Source organism: Engystomops pustulosus, chromosome 1 (assembly GCF_040894005.1).
Source record: "Engystomops pustulosus chromosome 1, aEngPut4.maternal, whole genome shotgun sequence".
NCBI classification, from domain to species: domain Eukaryota; kingdom Metazoa; phylum Chordata; class Amphibia; order Anura; family Leptodactylidae; genus Engystomops; species Engystomops pustulosus.
In genome coordinates this window covers 186,601,721-186,622,743 of record NC_092411.1, presented here as the reverse complement: position 1 = coordinate 186,622,743, position 21,023 = coordinate 186,601,721, and the positions used below count along the sequence as shown (strand labels likewise).

General features: G+C 40.2%; 1 protein-coding gene across 3 annotated transcripts in view; it reads left to right on the top strand.

Annotated features, from left to right (window-relative positions):
• GTF2E2 (general transcription factor IIE subunit 2) overlaps nucleotides 1-18,632 on the top strand; it is a 31,424-nt gene extending 12,792 nt beyond the window's left edge. For all 3 annotated transcript variants that reach the window (XM_072115250.1, XM_072115234.1, XM_072115242.1), the window contains exons 3-8: nucleotides 1,951-2,042; nucleotides 7,360-7,467; nucleotides 10,100-10,282; nucleotides 11,729-11,822; nucleotides 15,140-15,255; nucleotides 18,077-18,632. In XM_072115250.1, the coding sequence (XP_071971351.1) occupies nucleotides 1,951-2,042; nucleotides 7,360-7,467; nucleotides 10,100-10,282; nucleotides 11,729-11,822; nucleotides 15,140-15,255; nucleotides 18,077-18,196 (713 nt within the window). In that variant the 3' untranslated portion in view covers nucleotides 18,197-18,632. The remainder of the gene's footprint in view (nucleotides 1-1,950; nucleotides 2,043-7,359; nucleotides 7,468-10,099; nucleotides 10,283-11,728; nucleotides 11,823-15,139; nucleotides 15,256-18,076) is intronic.
• The last annotated feature ends 2,391 nt before the right edge of the window (nucleotides 18,633-21,023 follow it).

Below are 21,023 nucleotides of genomic sequence, written 5' to 3'. Positions count from 1 at the left end.
ACCCTTTTTTTTATTTGGCATATTATTTAGGATTTTTGTTAATTAATGAAAGAGCAATATCACATCTATGTTTAATGCTACAGTGATATTATATTGTAGAATCAAATAATGGCAATATCCTTATCTCCAACAATTTCTTGAAACTAAAGCCAAAAACAGTGGTTGGTATACCCCTACACAAACATAATTTTCTGTAACTTGAAAAGTAGACTTTAGAGCATCAATTACAATGTGATAACAACATCTTATGCTGTTTACAAGTCGGCTGAGGCATGGTATCCCACTCTTCTTGAAGGGCAGCCCTTAGGTCATTCAGGTTCTGGGGTATAGAGTTATGAGCCAGGCAGGGCAGTCCCCTTAATTGTCAATGGGATTCAGCTCTGGAAAAAGTGCAGGCCTCTCCCTTTGAGGTACGCCAGTCTCCATCAGCTGTTCGTGAATGATGTAACCTTGATCTAGCGCATTGTTGTCTATGGAGATGAAATTAGTAATGTATTGCTTATGCAGAGGCACAATTACTGAATTCCTGATATTATTTAAGTAGTTTGGACTAAAGTTATTTTGCTCGTCAAAGAGAACCTGTCACCGGGTACCTAATTTTCACTGAAGACTCGTGGCTGTACTTCCTCAAAAGGTGCTTCTACTCAATACTGAGTAAAGGGTCTGATACTTATGACCATGGATATTTCAGTTTCTCTTGTGAAATGAATTAGCCAAACTATCTACATGTCTGCTTTTTCGGTCAAAATAGGGTGCTGAGTGTATATTTAAGGGAACCTGTCACCAGCGACCTCACTAAAGACAGGTTGCAGAAGCCCATCACACCTGCATAGCACATATAACTTTCTGCTTTTCTCTAAGCATTTGTATTACAATATAATTGTGTGTTTTAACTTACCTTTCGCCATGCCAGAATCTGTTTAGTCCCGGGGTTGGGCTTTGGTTTGGATGGATTTCAAAAAACAATGTGAATTGTCTGCTTCATACTGCTCATCACTCACCTTTTTGTTCACATGAGCTCTACGGGAGCACAAAAGTGGGTGCTCAGAGCTGAGGAGTTTGCAGCACACACGAGTCAGGTGTTGTTTTTTGAAATGCATCCAAACCAAAGCCAACCCCTGGTACTTGCAGAGGATTCTGTCAGGGTGCAAGGTAAATTGTAACACACAATTACCATTTATACTTTGAGTTATACACTGCCGACTTTGTGCTGAAAACCCCACTTGGATTAAACTCTAGAATACAAAAAAAAATTGAGTACTCAGGTCAGCGTAAGGTCCGTGCGCAGAAGCTATGATGTCAGCAGTGGCCGGGCTGTGTGCACAGACCTGTCACTGACCTGGCATCGGTTCACATGAAGAAAGAAGAGGATCTGCTCGAGGCATGGAATGGCAGTATATATTTTCCAGATGGGTGGCTGTATACTAAAAGGGGCTGGCAGCACACACACACACATATCCAGTATATACAACACACACATATACAGCATATATAATATATACACACAAAATATATATATATATATATATATATACCGCATATACACACGCGCGCACATACACAGCGTATATACAGCATACACAGCATATAAACACAACATACACACGCATATATACACATGCATCCAGTATATGCAATACATTGTGTGTAATATATTATATATGTTACCGGGCCGCAAGTGAGGTGGGTGGACAGGTAGGGCCGGGCCGCAAGTGAGTTGGGTAGGAAGACCGGGCCAAGCCGCATGTGGGGCACGGCTGCTACGGCTGTTGTTACACCACTGTCTCTAACGTCTGGCCCACATGTGTTTACGAAGTGATGAAGCCACACGGAAGCTTTACAAACATACGTGGTGCATGGATAAAGGTAGTAGAGTTTATGGTTGGTGTCCAACATGATATATCTCCTGCATTGTAGTTCTAATGACTAATCTTTATGCTTCTTTGACAGAGGGAGGCAATGGAGCATTTAATCTCAAGAGCCTTTCTGGGTCTTCAAACTACAAGTTTGGCGTTCTTGCAAAAATTGTCAACTACATGAAGGTAATTTTTTTTTCTTTTAATCATGTATTTATACATGCAAGCAATGTTAGCCTTTTTTTAAGCATTTTTGTAAGCATACATACATTTTGCACTTGCCTTGTACTCTTTACACACTACAGCAGCTCTTCATTTTATGTTATGTTCATTATTAACAAATTAAACAGTGAATGCATGAAGATCAGGAGAGCGTTAAACCTAACTTTTATATTCTTTTCTAGATCTCTGCAGAATATTATTGAAGCTTGTGGGTACAGAAAGTATTCAGACTCCTTAATATTTTTACTCTTTGTTTCATTGCAGCCTATTGAACATATAAAAATTACAAAACTGAATGGCATGGGCAAAATACAAAAAATATACCTTCGGTATGGAACGTATAGCACAATAGAACTTGATCAGAAAAAAAAGGAAAAAAAAAAGTCGTAGGGTATAGAACCAGGTTAATCTTTATTGATCCAAAGAAACTAATTCAGATGGGACAATAAATGAAAGACCACAACAGGTTAAAAAAGTGTGTGCAAACAGTATTGCCACTTATAAGCCATGAGGTAGGTTACATACATACAGTACTCCAGTATACAATAAATAGCAAGTAGATAAAGAGTTGTAAAAAAATTAACATCAGATTCAGTGAAGACCTGTATGGTCAAAACACAGAGGAAACTAGAATACCATACCAAAGGAGGGATCACACACCGTAAACCCTGACATGTTTTTCGCCATTGCGCTTTATCAAGGGGAGTGTTTTGCAGACTAAACCCAATCTCTTTTTAAATATTGGGAGACCAATCATAAAGCAAGAGAAATTACCTGCACATGAATCTGAGGAGAAACTGGCTAATAGTGTGCAACGCAAATTAAATTGTCATTACGTGCGACAGCTTCTGGGAACTTGTGTCATCCATCCGAGACCAGTGCCCTCGGCCACAAGCGCGAATGCATGGGGATACAAAGCACTGCGAGACATCGCTCCTTGCAGCGATAATACTCGCGCATGCGAATAACCACAAGAGACGGCACAAATGATGTTTTAGCTATCGAATTGTGACAATAAAAGAAACATTGTGGTGATCGCTATTAACTACCAATATTGCACAAGATCAAAGCTATATAATATGTAGTGAACACATATAAGTATACCGACAGGATATTCCACATACGCCCATGATATAACAACATGATAGTGTAAGAATAGGGATATATCTAATCATAAACACATAGCATGATAACAATAAATAAATACTTACTATAAGAAGAAATGCGTAGGGTGACAAAAGTTGCAAAGTAAAACCACCAGTGATAGTGAGAACATGTGATGTGGTGAATGAATGAATGAAGTGTATGTAAACGGGCCCAGTACATAGAAAAATGTAGACAATTTGACAAGCGCAAGTTTTTCATATGAAAAGGGTCAGGAACTCTTGAAATAGAGAAAGGAACAACATGAAAGGAAAAGGAGCATAATTATGGGCAAATGAAACTAATAAAAAACGCAATATAATAAGAAAAAAATGAATCTCAAAAATGGTGCAAAACTAAGATTTTCACCATTTGGGCAGTGCCTGGTTTTCTCCACACATATGATTAGAATTTCAGGAAGTTCAATCCTCAACTTACCAGACCACAGAATCTTATTTTTCATTTTTCATATGTCTTGCACTGAGGAGAGGTTTCTGTTGGCACATTCTGCCATAAAGCCCAGAATGGTTAAGGGCTGCAGTGATAGTTGACTTTGTGGAACTTTCTCCCCTCTCCCTACTGCTTCTTTGGAGCTCAGCCACTGTGATCTCGGCGTTCTTCTATACCTTCCTCACTAGGCTTTTTTCCACGGTTCCCTAACTTGGCCGGACGGCTAGGTCAAAGAAGAGTTGTGGTCATCCCAAACTTCTTTCATTTAAGGAATATGGAGCCAACTGTGCTCTTAGGAATCTCAAGTGCTGCAGAAATTCTTTTGTAACTTTGGCCAGATCTGTGCTTTGCCACAATTCCGTATCCTTTGGCAGTTCCTTAGACCTCATAATGCGCTCTGAAATGCGCTGTGAAGTCTTATATAGACAGGTGTTTGCCTTACCTAATCAAGTCCAATAAGTTTAATTAAACACAGCTGGACTACAATAAAGGAGTAGAACCATCTCAAGGATCAGAAAGAAATGGACAGCATGTGAGTTAAATATAAGTGTCACAGCAAAAGCTCTGAATACTGATGACCATGTGATGTTACAGTTTTTCTTTAATAAATTAGCAAAAATAATAACATTTCTTTTTTCTGTTAAGATGGGGTGCAGAGTGTACATTAATGGAATAAAAAACTTTTTTGTTCTTGCCAATTGGCTGCAATGAAACACAGAGTGGAACATTTAAAGGGCTCTGAATACTTTTATTACCAACTGTATATACTTTAATATGTTATGTTTGTGTACCCATTTGATGTTGTCAGGGTGACATGGATCTACATGGGTCTTGGTTTTAATAGTAAAACAAGACCCATTTATATCCATGTCACCCCGACAAGATCAAATGGCTACATACACATAACATATTGAAGTATATACAGTGGGTATATACCAAGAAAAAAGGGGAATATATCTAATATGCTGTCACACTTGCTGTCACTAAAACAATTAACACCTCATTACTTCTTCTATTATCTGTTTCCTTTAGGTTTACAGGCAGTCCCCGGGTTACGTACAAGATAGGTTCTTTAGGTTTGTTCTTAAGTTGAATTTGTATGTAAGTCGGAACTGTATACTTTATAATTGCAGCTCCAGTCAAATTTTTTTGGTCTCTGTGACAATTGTATTTTAATGTTGGATTGTCACAAGAACCCGGATTAACAATAACTCTTCATTGCAGACACCTTTGATAACTGTTATACCTGTTTATTATAGCCCGGGACTAAAGTACAGTAAATTATCAACAGCAAGAGGTCCGTTTGTAACTAGTAGTCGTCTGTAAGTCGGGTGTTCTTAAGTAGGGGACCGCCTGTATTGTTATTACATGTTAATTGTTTTAGTGACAGCAAGTGTATAAATATTAGATATATGCTTTTCTTGGCTGTTCTATTACATATATAGACTGCAATTACTGACTTCAGGAGCCAGTTATATATACCCAAGCCTATGATAAGCTTATCTATGTTGCATGATCTTTTTTAAGGCCGGCGGCAAACGTGGCTTTTTGAACCAGTTTTTGGGCCGTTTTTTTAAGCAGTCCGTTAAAAACGTTTTTAATGGAGATCATTGGTAAAACCGGTCAAAACCGCATGCGTTTCCAAAAACCGCATGTGTTTTTCAACGGACTGCTTAAAAACGTGCCAAAAATGGGTTTAAAACGCCACATGTGCCGCGGGCCTCAATGTTGCCATGTGATCAGAGTTCAACCTTTGCTGGACCAAAATGCCTTGAAAGTGCATCTACTTCAACCAGTGCAGTATTATTATTTAAAATCTAGAGTTTGGGATATACAGGCGGTCCCCTACTTAAGAACACTCGACTTGCATACAACCCATAGTTACAAACAGACTTCTGGATATTGGTAATTAATTGTACTTTAGTCCTAGGCTACAGTAATCATCTATAACAGTTATCACAGGTGTCTGTAATGAAGATTTATTGTTAAGCCTGAATCTTATGATAACCCAACATTTTAAAAATCCAATTGTCACAGAGACCAAAAAAGTTGTGGCTGGGATTACAATGATAAAGTATACAGTTCCTACTTGCATACAAATTCAACTTAAGAACAAACCTACAGACCCTTTCTTGTATGTAACCCGGGGACTGCCTGTGCTCGCTGTACAAGACTACCCCTCTTGCAGCGCACAAAAAAAAAACTGCTCTGATTTCAATATTGTAATTTTGATTATCAAAACCATCTGTACAAAAAAGTCTTCACTTTGCCATTTTCTGGCAATAATAGCTTTTTTATACTTTGGTGTACAGTATGGTGACATGATATTTTTTGAGAGATGAGCCCATTTTCATTGATACCATTTTGAGGCCTGTACAGCCTTTTGATCACTTTTTTATTAAATTTTGTTGCATATAAAAGTGACGTTTCGGACATTTGGGTGGTATTTTCCATTACAGGGCTAATTGCTGGAATAATCGCTATTACTTTTTGATCTGACATTTTGGGACTTGGCGATGCCTAACATGTTTATGTGTGCCCCCCACATCAACTAGCCACAGTGCCCCCCACATCAGCCCCAACTTTACTCGCCTTTCCCTGCTCCCCTTAAGCAGTGACCAATGTCTTCTTTACTGCAGTGAACAATGGCTGTATGCACCGCCTCTGAAGCCGGCAGACGTGATGATGTCATCACGCACCTTTGCCAGCTTCAGAGATGTTGTTCACAGCAGTAAAGCAGACAGCGGCCGCTGCTTCAGGGGAGTGGGGAAAGGTGATTTAGTTTTGAGCTAAGCCAAGACAGTGGAGCCCACTTGCTGCCGGCAGCTTTGCCAGTGATGACGAAAGAGTTAACACCTGCGTAAGCGTTTGCTGCAGGGGGCACCTTATTGAATCTTGCTTCAGTAATGTGTCCTGCCTGATCTCGCATATAAAACGACCCCCAACTTTTGAAAAGAAGTTTTGGGGGGGTTTAAAAGTCGTCTTATACACAAGAAAATATGATATTATAAGTACAACTGTAAAGTATAAAAACTTTTGCCTCACTCTGCACTAAGCATTGGCTATCTGCAGGTGTTCAGCAGCTGGCAGATGTTTTACCTAGTCTCCCCAGGCTGCTCTCCAATTGCCATGCTTCCGAGTAACCATAGGAAACCGTGTAGAACAGCTTGAGACTACATCGATCACATTCTTTAGATCGTCCAGTTAAAAACATGCTGTCCTGATTTGTATGAATGCCTTCAATGCTGTGGCTTCAATGCCCTGCTCTGATGTTGCAACCAGGAAGTTGAACTTCCCGCCCACTTCAGGAAAAGCTCAGTGGATATTACATATGGCCTCATATATCTATGAACCCTTATATCTCAGGCTAGGAAGAAGCCAGCAGCATGATACAGGAATGGTTGGAATTGTTGTCAAACACAGCTCTCCATGTCTCTCACTACTTTCTGTCAGTAACTTTACAGTTACGCTTTAAGCTTCTTTCTGCTGTAACCTTAGTTTCCTTCCAAGTTGGAAACAATCTTTTTGGTTTGATCACTAATGACTTTCATTACATCTATGCCCAGTGTCATGTGGATTTACAGTCCAGGGCGAGTCTTGTGTCTTTTAAAGCAATTTCTGTAATGAAAATTTTCTGACTGCCTCTTTTGGTGTTTTTTTGTTCATATATTTACTCTACTGTATGCAGACACGACATCAGCGTGGAGACACACATCCGCTGACATTGGATGAAATATTAGATGAAACCCAGCACTTGGACATTGGAATGAAGCAAAAGCAATGGCTCATGTCAGAGGTAATATAGTTTTTGTATGATGTGGAGCTCTGGTGGGGAAATATGCCGGGGACTCAGGAGCTGTGTTTTATAGCTGACATCCACCTATAGCAGTGATGGCAAACCTTTTAGACACCAAGTGCCCAAACTACAACCAAATCCAGCGTATTTTTCGCGAAGTGCCAATGCGACAATTTAAGCAGTAACTTATTACTCCCTGCTCTGTCACAGGTTTAAATTGTATGGGCACCTGATGACACCAATACAGTAGAAAGGAGGATACGAAGTTTGGATTATCATTGTAGCTTCCTAACAGGGTCCTGGGCTGCCTGGGACTGCAAGAGGCCTTGAGTCCTGTTTGACAATCTCTACCCTGGGGTGATGGCAAGGGTGCCCGTATAGAGGGCTCTGAGTGCCACCTCTGGCACCCGTGCCATAGGTTCGCCACCACTGACCTATAAGCATGTCTTTAAATGATTTTATCTTTAGCAAAACTTTACATATCATAACAATTTTTACTTAGTTTTTTTCATGACATGTGAAACTTTATCTATATGATAGTTTTATTAATTGAATGTTTTTTTTCTTTAAAAAAATTGCCGAATTGGACAAATAGACAATTTTTCCCATTTTTAAAGTTTTTTTTTAATTTGTTAAACTGAATAAACGTTTGCTAATATATATCATAAATATGTACAGCATAATTCCATCCCCCTTTCCCAGCTACAGATGCAGATGGTGCATGTACGTCTGCAAACTGTAAACAAGGTCTTTCCATTTTTGCAGCTCCTCCTATATTCTGCCCTCAGCTGGAGGGGTGCACACTTCAAACACTTATATCCACTGAACCATGGCTTCTAAAACACAAATCTGTTGACACATTAAACAGGATGTTTTTTTAAATTTAAGATTGTGTTTGGATGTTTCACAGAAACGGAGAGAACCACTATTAAAGTTGCCGTAAAAAAAAATTACTTTGGTTTTTGGATAGCCCAGCTCAGAAAAAAACTTGTGTTTACAGTGACATGTCTAATAGTGATCACTGATGTGAGTTCTAGCCCAACAATAGCTCTCCCATCACAACATAAATTGGGTATAGAACAATACTGCTGTGGTTGGGCATCAACTCAGAACATCCTAGAGAAGACCTCATCAATGTTATAATGTACTTTGTGTATGCAGATTGAGGATAACTGATGATTTGTATAGGAGACCACATCCTTGTCAGGTCACAGTAGGATGCTACATGACTTAAGCTTTCATCAGATACAGGGACACAATAAGCATACATATGAACTTTTACAGCTATGCAAATGAGTCTGAAAGGCTACTGGGGTGGTACCCAGAGCCCCTCTGTGCTGCAGATTCACAGGCTGTTACACTGTGCAGGAGCACTTCTCCCTCCCACTGTGTGCTGAAACTTCCTGTGCTTAACATCAGAGAGAGGAAGGGGGATAGTGAGACATTCTAATAGCCTATGAGTTTGCAATACAGAGACGCTCTGGTAATGCCCTCACAGCCCTCAGCCTCATTAGCTTAATTTTAATGGTAGATTTTAGAAGGAAGAAGATTACCAGTGTGATAATGCCTGGATCTATCAGTAAATGTCCCTGGTTTATCCATAGTTAATTTTGTTGGTAGATTTCCTTTAAAGGGAACCTGTCAGCACATTGTTCACAAATACAGCTAGTGACAGGTTCCCGTAGAGCCCTAATAACTAACTAACTGACACCTCTTATTTTAGCTATTGTTTCCCTCAAATCCCCATATAATGAGCTTTATAATTTTACTTGGTATCCAGGGATATCTATAGCAGGTTGAGGTGGGTGTGGCCTCATGCTGACATCATCACAGGTCCTTTAGCCTCCTCGGGTTGAATCAAGCAGCTTATCAGTTTTTCAGCATTCAGCAATAATTTCTTGTGACCAGAGGGAAATCGTCACAGGTCCTTTAGCCTCTTAACATTAGCAAACTGTACTCCATGAAGGCATGCTTTGATTTCATTAATCAGATATATGTGCATGGAGTACACATTTGCTAATGTTAAGAGGCTAAATGTCCTGTGTTGATGGCAGCCTGAGGAGGCAACCCCCCTGACCCCCCCACATTGACTTGATACAATTTTTAGCTAAAAGAAGGGTGTCAGTTAATGGGCTCTATGGGAACCTTCCACTAGCTGTATTTGTGAAAAATGTGGTGATAGGTTCACTTTAAGGGGGTGTAAACCATACATGTGCTCCTGTGAAACGCAATAGCGGAACTTAAACACCAGCAAAATATGATCCCCACCATCTTGGATACGATTGGCTCCTATCCCCCCCAGACTTCATCTTTGAGCAGTGATTGGGTGCAATGACAGTTGAGAACCTTAACGGGGATCTCATAGCAAGACCTGCATAAAACCCTGCCAGAGGATTTTTTTTCCCATCTTTCTGATACATTGCATGGAATATTAAATACTACGAGTAACACTTTGAAGTGCACAATGACCACAGAGTGAGTCTGTGTTTTTCCCACTATGACCACATGTGTCTTCAGAACGTTTTTTTTAAGAGTTACACTTTTAAAAAGATATACATTCTTTGTTTTATTTATTAGGCCTTACTTTTCCTGGGAAAACTGTGTGACAAAATGTTATTTGTTTTCTTTTTAGGCTTTGGTAAACAATCCTAAAATTGACATTATTGATGGTAAATACGCATTTAAGCCCAAATACAACTTGAAGGACAAAAAGGCTCTATTAAGACTCTTGGATAAGCATGACCAGAGAGGACTAGGTGGAATCTTGCTGGAAGACATAGAAGAAGGGCTTCCGAATGCACAGAAAGCTATCAAGGTACGTGCAACCTCCATGTGAAGCAGCAATGTGCATGCAGAAGTATAGCAAAAAGCTGGAAGCCTTCTCCATCAGCTTTCATAATAAATGCTGCTGGGTGGAAGTGCACCTGTCCTCTGAGTACATGCTGTCTCCACTGTCAGGGGGGCTAGTGGGGATGGGGGCCATGGGCAATAGCCCATTTTAAGCCGTCCCTGGTCTCTACTCCTTTAGAAGGTCATCTGACTAGAGCTTGTACTGAGTAACATGACCTAGTATTGGGCCAGGAGCTGCAGTAGTGAAGAGACATGAGGAGGCTGCAGCTTGCATCAACCACAGAAGTCCTGTGCGGATTTATCCACATGGGGCTTTCCTGAAGCAGTAAAACTGCCTGTGCGAGTGTTTGATGTTCATATAAGTGTTAATGGAACCTCTGATGGGGAGTGAAAAATGGAAACGTAAAAGTCATTTAAGGGTTATCTGAATTCTCAAAATACAGGTGCTCATAGAAGAGGGAGGAGCCAAATGACATAAAAGCAGAAACGCACAGACATGCCGCAGCAGAATATAGAACATTTTCTATATCGCCCCAAGTGTTTTTTTCCCGTCTTTACTGGACAGTTTGTATAACGTATTCCACTCTGTCTGCATTGATTATGCTGACAGTGCAGAATGCAAGTCTCCTAATAGCCAGAAATAAGTAATGGGTAAAAGTGAAGTTTTCTAGACTAAATGTCTTCGCTTTGGTGATCGATTACCATCGCCCAAAACCCAATCGTGCCCTTCTTTGAGAATTTGATAATAGTTCCTCTTGTGATTTCAGTCAGGTACAGTGTTACCAGTTGTCTCTGAGCCTTCTAATCCTATCTCACGCCTATCCTGGAGAAGCAGTGGATGCCGGTCCTGGTAGTCAGAATCCCTGGAGTGTAATATTTATTGCATATCTTGTGGATTGGTGAGAATTGTTGGTGGGGTATAAGAAGTAAATGTCATTCTATAAGTGTCCATCCAAACCGGTTACAATTGGGGGCTCTGAGGAGGTAGCCCACATGCATAGTTCAAAAGAGAAAAATCTTCACCGACTGTAGAGCCATTCACAGTTGTGGCATATTGACCACCAGGGTGTTTATAAAACACATATAGATTTCCTTCCCTCTGTATCATAGACTCTGTCTCCTCATTACATGCTGGCGTTTGTGTGTTTAATAAAGACACCATAGATTGAATTTTGACTGCAGCCGCATGAAAAATTTTTTAGTGGGATTCATATAAAGGTATAGGAGGGAATTTATCATGTTTACATGTCAGTGTGGTGGTTGCATATATATGACGTGCTGCCCTTTTCTGTTTCTACTGCTTTCTAAAATAGATAGGTGGGGCCTATCCACCCTCTCAAAATCATTTAAAAAGTCATATTTAATCCATGTTAAAAAAATGCTAAATAAGTTTTTTTTTTTTCTTCAAAAGGCCTTGGGAGACCAAATCATTTTTGTGACCAGACCAGACAAGAAGAAAATCCTTTTCTACAATGACAAAAGCTGTCAGTTTACTGTAGATGAAGGTAACTATGGCCACAGGGTGGAAGTAATAGTCCTTTGCTATGACACTACACTAGGCTGTATTGTGTATTTGTTTCATCAGTGGTGGAAAGTGACATTGATAGAGTGCAGACAAATTCTAGTGGTTTTTGCACCAAAAACTGAGCTGTATTCTTTGCAGCACAATTATAAAGTCTGTTATTAGTGAATTTTCAGATGGCTTTTGAAAACCCAACCAATTGTACAAAATTACTAAAACATTGTTCATTTTGAAGGCACTTCCACTGTCTTATAGAAGATGTCATTGGTAGAAAAACTTAAGGACACTGTGGCAGTATAAATTGATATGTATTTCTACTTCATAAGAGCAGATTTCATTCATATATAAAAGTAAAATAATCCTAATATAAATAGCCCTTTTTCTCTCCTTATTAGGGTTTTTTGTTGTTATTTGTTGTTAGGGTTTGACCTTATTATTTAGGTCTGTGCAGCGGTATATGAATTAACCACTAGGTGGCAGCAGATGACACCAATGCCCGTGTGATCCCTCTTCACTTTAACATAACTTGCGGATGACATATAGGCATCGGGCTGTTTCATCATTTCCTCCTGAAGAATAACATTTCTCATAGTAACCATACAAACATATTGAGGATAGTGTGGCTGAGAAAACTAAGTTTTGTAGAGATTTACAACTTTCCAGTATTCTCTGAGCTTCTCATTTGCAATGTCTACAGACATCACCAGTGCTTTACAAACCAGCAGTAATTCTACCCAGTTCACAGTATAGGTATCAGCCTGGCGTCCAGGCCTTTTCTTACTATTGAGCCAAATGTCAAAATTTTCATCAGAAACTTCTAAAGAAATTTCATTAACTGTAAAGTATATAAAACTTATTTTTTACATTTGTTGCCATTGCATACAGTGGCCGTACCCTTTTGTCTTGTGCACTGTGGTATACATACCCCTAATGCAACTCTGCAACATATAAAACCCCTCTTTCATTTTATCTTCCTTTACATTAGTTTTTTTTTCATCAATCTCCCCAAACTTACAGATAATAGTCCTACCCCTACTCACATGGAGTGGTCCCTGTTCTCCATTTCCTCCAGCCTCTCGTCCCGCAGCCTCTCGTCCCGCAGCCTCCTCCCGTTGGACGGTTGGGAGGTATGATACAACACACACTAACTCGCCTATAACACACACTGCTAAATGCTTCCTTCCCCTGCTATAAGGATCTCGTCCCGCAGCCTCTCGTCCCGCAGCCTCTCGTCCCGCAGCCTCTCGTCCCGCAGCCTCTCGTCCCGCAGCCTCTCGTCCCGCAGCCTCTCGTCCCGCAGCCTCCTCCCGTTGGACGATTGGGAGGTATGATACAACACACACTAACTCACCTATAACACACACTGCTAAATGCTTCCTTCCCCTGCTATAAGGATCTTATCCCGCAGCCTCTCGTCCCGCAGCCTCTCGTCCCGCAGCCTCTCGTCCCGCAGCCTCCTCCCGTTGGACGGTTGGGAGGTATGATACAACACACACTAACTCACCTATAACACACACTGCTAAATGCTTCCTTCTCCTGCTATAAGGATCTCGTCCCACAGCCTCTCGTCCCGCAGCCTCTCGTCCCGCAGCCTCTCGTCCCGCAGCCTCTCGTCCCGCAGCCTCTCGTCCCGCAGCCTCCTCCCGTTGGACGATTGGGAGGTATGATACAACACACACTAACTCACCTATAACACACACTGCTAAATGCTTCCTTCCCCTGCTATAAGGATCTTATCCCGCAGCCTCTCGTCCCGCAGCCTCTCGTCCCGCAGCCTCTCGTCCCGCAGCCTCTCGTCCCGCAGCCTCCTCCCGTTGGACGGTTGGGAGGTATGATACAACACACACTAACTCACCTATAACACACACTGCTAAATGCTTCCTTCCCCTGCTATAAGGATCTTATCTGTAGCTATTAGAGTAAATCTGTGCACACTGCTGCTTGCTGTCAGGAAGTGTCTGTGTGTGAACTCGTGTTATAATGGAGGGGCAGAGATCACACTGCATCCTGAAGCTATTCATTTGAAAAATCTGCCCTGCCCAACCATAGAAGATAGAAGATTTACGCTTGGATCCTGGGCAACCAAAATTGTACACGCTAGGACTCATAATTCCAACCTATATCTGTGAAATGTTGCATTTTTGTTAATAACCGTGAATTAGAGAATGTGTTATTTTGTTATCCTGAGTACATTTAAGAATCTTTTCTTTGTAGGAATACCCATTTAAAGGTTAAGTTAGTAATTATGGTATTTGTTGTTGAAAGAAAGTGCACTTGCTGGTGTAGGCTTATTTGATTCCTATTTCTTATCTTCTCCTTTAACCAGGGTCTGGAATACCAGAAATACCAAATCAAAGCAGCGTCTGGCACTGCTTACTCTCCCTTCATTTCTTGACTGCAGCGTTACATACACACTGTCAACAAGCATAGCCCACAATTCATGAGGTGCCATCTGTTTCACCTGCCATGAATTCTAGCAGATAACAGATTATCAACAGCTTGGATCTAAGCCGTGGCTGTGCGCTTTACTTTATCATTGATGGATTGCTAGTATTTTGGTTGTATCGAGGAATAGCTATTCTAGTAAATAGGGAAGCATAAGTGGAATAATAATAAGTCAAAGTTAAAACAAAAAAAATATAGAAATTTGCACAAAGCCGTTCGTTATCAGCAATTCTCAGTTCCATTAGACTAACAGTTGTGTGTTACATTGATATCAGTATTATAGAATTTTCATATAGGGCAAAGACTTAAGTAGTTCAAACCTCCGACTAGTGATGGTAATGGACTAATACAACCAATGTAATTGTAGCTATGTCTCTGGTATTACTACCTTATTTATCCTATATATTTTAAAGAGGATTTATGTGGTATTTTTATTTTTGTGATGTAGACCATGCTCTGCTCTCAAAGTGTTATCATAGGCTCTCATCCCAATCTCCTGCTCTCAGGACACTGCTAAGTTACTTCATGGGAAAACAAAAAGCATGATGTGAACTATGGGCAACTTGTAATCTTTTCCTGTCATTGCCCTAAAGCTAAGTCGCTTAGTCACTGCTGCTGAGGAAGATGTCTGACAAGTAGCTTCAGAAAAGAAAAATACAATAACTCTGGAAAGAAAACAAAGAGCATTACAATATGGGCATCATTCTGTTTGCTTTGAAAATGGCAGTTATAGTACATTATTTTACAAACTTTAATATATAAAGTTAAGAAATTATGAAGAATACATATATCTTCTGAGCCAGACATGTGGGGAGTGGTACTGAAAGTGAGGTGTGACTATATTTGTTTCATTAGAATTTCAGAAGCTGTGGAGGAGCGTTCCAGTAGATTCCATGGATGAAGAGAAGATTGAGGAGTATCTGAAGAGACAAGGAATTTCCTCCATGCAGGAATCTGGACCAAAGAAAGTTGTAAGTCAACTTATTGGCATAATTCTAAAATGTATAAATCATGGGTTTCCTGCTACAGATCTTTATTGCATATCAGTTGAATATGGCAAAAACATCATGCCAGTCCCAAGGATAGCGCTGCCTCCTCTCCCCAGTTTTATTTCCTTTGCACATATTCTCTATTAACATTTGAATCACCCATCAGGGGAGGTGGGAGTTGGCAATCTATTACTATGACAGCCTGGAGTCTCTCCAAACCCCCCTGTCCTGTATAACATGATCCATAAAATCACAATATACTGCAATACAGTATATGTAGAAAAAAAATAAAAATTTCAAAAAGGTAAAAAAAAAAATTGCTATTTTTTCCTAGAACAGAAATATTAACTCCTTACCGGCGCGTGCCATACTAGTGGTCTGCCGGTGGATGGAGAGGGCTCACACACTGATGGCGGCTTCAAAAAGATGGGGCTCATTGGTGCAGCCAACTTGGTGAAGATCACCGCTCCCCGTTATGTCATTTGGGAATGGGGGGGGGGCGTCGCAAATGCGTTTTTCCACCAATTTTACTGCATTTGGGATTTTTTTTTTTCCCCGCTTCCCAGTACACGGCATGGAATATTAAATAACGTCACTATGAAGTGCAATTTGTTATGCAGAAAACAAGCCCTCATACGGCTCGTTTACATGGAAAAAGAAAAAAGTTATAGATTTTTTTAAGGTAGGAGTGAAAAGTGGAAATTCAAAAACAAAAAACCCCGTTAAGGGGTTAAATAAATGAACAAACATAAATATGTATGTGCTGGTCTTAATATCCCATATTTATCAAAATCTAAAAAATATTCATCTCTGCAGAAAATCCCGTAACGTCAAAAGATTCCATATATCAGATTTAAAAATTGCAAAAATGGCATAAATTAAGATTTTAGCGTGTCCCACCAAAAAAGACCTTGCACAACTCTGTACACTGAAGTAGGAAAAATGTATTGGCGTCAGAACATGTGCAAACTAATACGTAAAAAAAAATAACTAATGCAGTGCTTTAGCATTTAGACCCCTTTACATTTTTCACTGTTCCATTGCAGCCAATTGGTAAGATCAAAAAATGTACACTCTGCACCCCAAGTATTCAGACCATTTGCTCAGTGTTGAGGACATGAATCGTCTTGGAAAGGATGCAACAAGTTTTTCACACCTGGATTTGGGGATCCTCTGCCATTCTTCCATGCAGATTTCCTTTAGTTCCCTCACTTTGGATGGTGAACATTGGTGTAGGTCATTTTCAAGACTCTCCAGAGATGCTCAATTGGGTTTACCTCAGGGCTCTGGCTGGGCCAGTCAGGGATGGTCACAGAGTTGTTCTGAAGCCTCTGCTTTGTTATTTTAGCTGTGTACTTAGGGTCATTGTCTTGTTGGATGGAGAACCTTCGGTCCAGTCTGTGGTCCAGAGCACTCTGGAAGAGGTTTTCATTTGAGATATCTCTGTACTTGGCCACATTAATTTTTCCTTTAATTGCAACCAGTCATCCTGTCCCTGCAGCTTCAAATTCCCCCATAGAATGATGCATCCACCACCATGTTTCACTGTTGGGATTGTATTTGGCAGGTGATGAACAGGGCCTGGATTCCTTCACACATACCACTTAGAATTAACACCAAAAAGTTAAATCATTGTCTCAGACAAGCGAATCTTATTTCTCATAGGCCAGGTCAGGAACAGTTGTCCCCTTGCCACAATTCTGTCTAAGTTCCTTGGGCAGTTCCTTAGACCTCATGATTCTCATGTGCTCTGACATGCACTGTGGGGTCTTCTTTAGACAGGTATGTGCTTTCCTAACCAAGTCCAGATTTTAATAAACACAGCTAGACTCCAATGAAGGAACAAAACCATTTAAGGAGGATCCAAAGGAAATGGATAGCATGTGAGTTAAATGAGTGTCACAGCAAAGGGGCTGAATACTTATCACCATGCGATATTTCAGTTTTTCTTGTTTAATTAATTGGCAAAAATATCAACATTTGTTTTTTTTTTGTCAAGATGGGGGTTCATTGTGTGCATAAATGAGCAAAAAAAAAAACATGTTTGATCTTGCCAATTGGCTGCAATGAAACAAAAATTAAAAATTTTAAAGGGGTCTGAATACTTTCTGTAACAAATCTACCATCATGATAAACCAGGGACACTTTCTCATAGATCCAGGCACTGTGACTTTGATAATCTTTTGTTGTGAATGGCCCCCTTCCCTCTAAAATCATTTTTTTTTAAATTGTTAAAAAGTCAGAAGGGCCATGGGGTAGTTACCTGAGAAGCTTTGTCTTAACACGCTGTGACACTGTGCAGGAGTACTTCTATGCTCCCACTGTGTGCTGAAACTTCCTCTGCTGCCAAGACTTTACACCAGGCAAGTAACTGCTGAGGTAGTATAGTGGGAGACAGTAACAGCCGTTGAAGCTACATAACAGAATGGCTCTGGGAAGTGTTAAACCTCTGTGGGGCATATTTACAGCCCCTTCAGCACTCTCCCACCACTTCTGCCTAATGTAATATAACTGCAGCATATGAAGTTTCAGCAAACAGTGGGAGGGGGGAGTTCTCCTGCACATTGTAACAGCCTGTGATTCTGAAGCATGGATGGGCTTTGGGTAACAGGTGGGTTTCATTAGCATAATTGTAAAAGTTGATTTTTGAAGGATGGAGGCCATGGATAACAAACATAAGTTTACCACAGTCACGGTATCTATGAGTAAGTGTACCCGGTTTATCATGCTAGATTTTGATGGTAATTTCCTTGTGATGTATACTACTGTACATTTCAGCTAAATGTTATGTCTGCTTTTTCAGATACCTGTACAAAAAAGGAAGAATGCACATTCACAGAGGAAACGGAAATTTAAGACCCACAATAACCACTTGGATGGCGTACTTAAAGATTACACAGATGTTACTCCTGGCAAGCAGTAGGTTTGTAGTGGTCATATGGAGAAAGGATATTACCGAAGCGTGCGGGCTTCACTTGGTCATTGCCTCGGAGCCTTGAGGTGACTCCTGATGACATAAATCTTTCAGTCGAGTGTTGCCTTTTCTCAGCTATTAGAAGAGTCCTGTCTTACAGTATCCACCTGCATAGTAAAGGATTGAAAGGAGGATCACAAGTCACTCATAAGGTTATGATGGCCCAGGATATGGCTAAAACTGATGTTGAGTGCTTGGTGTTGTATGGACTGGATACAGCAACAGCTGGAACTCACTGTACATATTGACTAAGCAATTTTTCAAAAAAGTATTTTGTTTTATGTTTTGCTTTGTTGCTTAACTTGTGACTTATAGACAATATTTTATATGCAGTACTGCAATGTCTACTTGCCTTTTTGTGTTTAAATAAAAATCATTTCATTTCTGGAGTGAAAAATGCTGTATTATTTCATTTTAATAACTGAATGCATGTCTAAATGGACAGCTCCAAAGCAGAAGATTAATTAGGTGCCATTTGTATATATGGTGTACATGATGCTTGATCCATCACCAGGTGCCATCTGTATATATGGTGTACATGATGCTTGATCCATCACCAGGTGCCATCTGTATATATGGTGTACATGATGCTTGATCCATCACCAGGTGCCATCTGTATATATGGTGTACATGATGCTCGATCCATCACCAGGTGCCATCTGTATATATGGTGTACATGATGCTTGATCCATCACCAGATGCCATCTTTATATATGGTGTACATGATACTTGATCCATTACCAGATGCCATCTTTATATATGGTGTACATGATGCTTGATCCATCACCAGATGTCATCTTTATATATGGTGTACATGATGCTTGATCCATTACCAGATGCCATCTTTATATATGGTGTACATGATACTTGATCCATTACCAGATGCCATCTTTATATATGGTGTACATGATGCTTGATCCATCACCAGATGTAATCTTTATATATGGTGTACATGATGCTTGATCCATTACCAGATGCCATCTTTATATATGGTGTACATGATGCTTGATCCATTACCAGATGCCATCTTTATATATGGTGTACATGATGCTTGATCCATCACCAGGTGCCATCTTTATATATGGTGTACATGATGCTTGATCCATCACCAGGTGCCATCTGTATATATGGTGTACATGATACTTGATCCATTACCAGATGTCATCTTTATATATGGTGTACATGATGCTTGATCCATCACCAGGTGCCATCTGTATATATGGTGTACATGATGCTTGATCCATCACCAGGTGCCATCTGTATATATGGTGTACATGATGCTTGATCCATCACCAGATGCCATCTTTAAATATGGTGTACATGATGCTTGATCCATCACCAGATGTCATCTTTATATATGGTGTACATGATGCTTGATCCATTACCAGATGCCATCTGTATATATGGTGTACATGATGCTTGATCCATCACCAGATGCCATCTGTATATATGGTGTACATGATGCTTGATCCATCACCAGATGCCATCTGTATATATGGGGCCACATTTATCACTTTTGTGCGCCTAAATGTAGTAGTTGCGCCTAAATTCGGGCGCACTGTTTTGCCAGAATTATCACAAGCTACAACCATCTGTGATAAGTTTATTTTCTGCCTCTTATTAATCACTTTACTTTAACACAGTTTAGGCGCAGTTTAGGCGCAATGTTAGATTCGGGCACTTACATGTCATCCTGCTACAAGCTCCTCTCTGCTTCTCCCACATCCCAGAATGAAGATAACACTCACCCAGCACCCAGGTGTGTGCCATCTTTATATATGGTGTACATGATGCTTGATCCATCACCAGGTGCCATCTTTATATATGGTGTACATGATGCTTGATCCATCACCAGGTGCCATCTTTATATATGGTGTACATGATGCTTGATCCATCACCAGGTGCCATCTTTATATATGGTGTACATGATGCTTGATCCATCACCAGGTGCCATCTGTATATATGGTGTACATGATACTTGATCCATCACCAGGTGCCATCTTTATATATGGTGTACATGATGCTTGATCCATCACAGGTGCCATCTTTATATATGGTGTACATGATGCTTGATCCATCACCAGATGTCATCTTTATATATGGTGTACATGATGCTTGATCCATCACCAGATGTCATCTTTATATATGGTGTACATGATGCTTGATCCATCACCAGATGTCATCTTTATATATGGTGTACATGATGCTTGATCCATTACCAGATGCCATCTTTATATATGGTGTACATGATGCTTGATCCATCACCAGATGTCATCTTTATATATGGTGTACATGATACTTGATCCATTACCAGATGCCATCTTTATATATGGTGTACATGATGCTTGATCCATCACCAGATGTCATCTTTATATATGGTGTACATGATGCTTGATCCATTACCAGATGTCATCTTTATATATGGTGTACATGATGCTTGATCCATCACCAGGTGCCATCTGTATATATGGTGTACATGATGCTTGATCCATCACCAGGTGCCATCTGTATATATGGTGCACATGATGCTTGATCCATCACCAGATGTCATCTTTATATATGGTGTACATGATACTTGATCCATTACCAGATGCCATCTTTATATATGGTGTACATGATGCTTGATCCATCACCAGATGCCATCTTTATATATGGTGTACATGATGCTTGATCCATTACCAGGTGCCATCTTTATATATGGTGTACATGATGCTTGATCCATCACCAGGTGCCATCTTTATATATGGTGTACATGATGCTTGATCCATCACCAGGT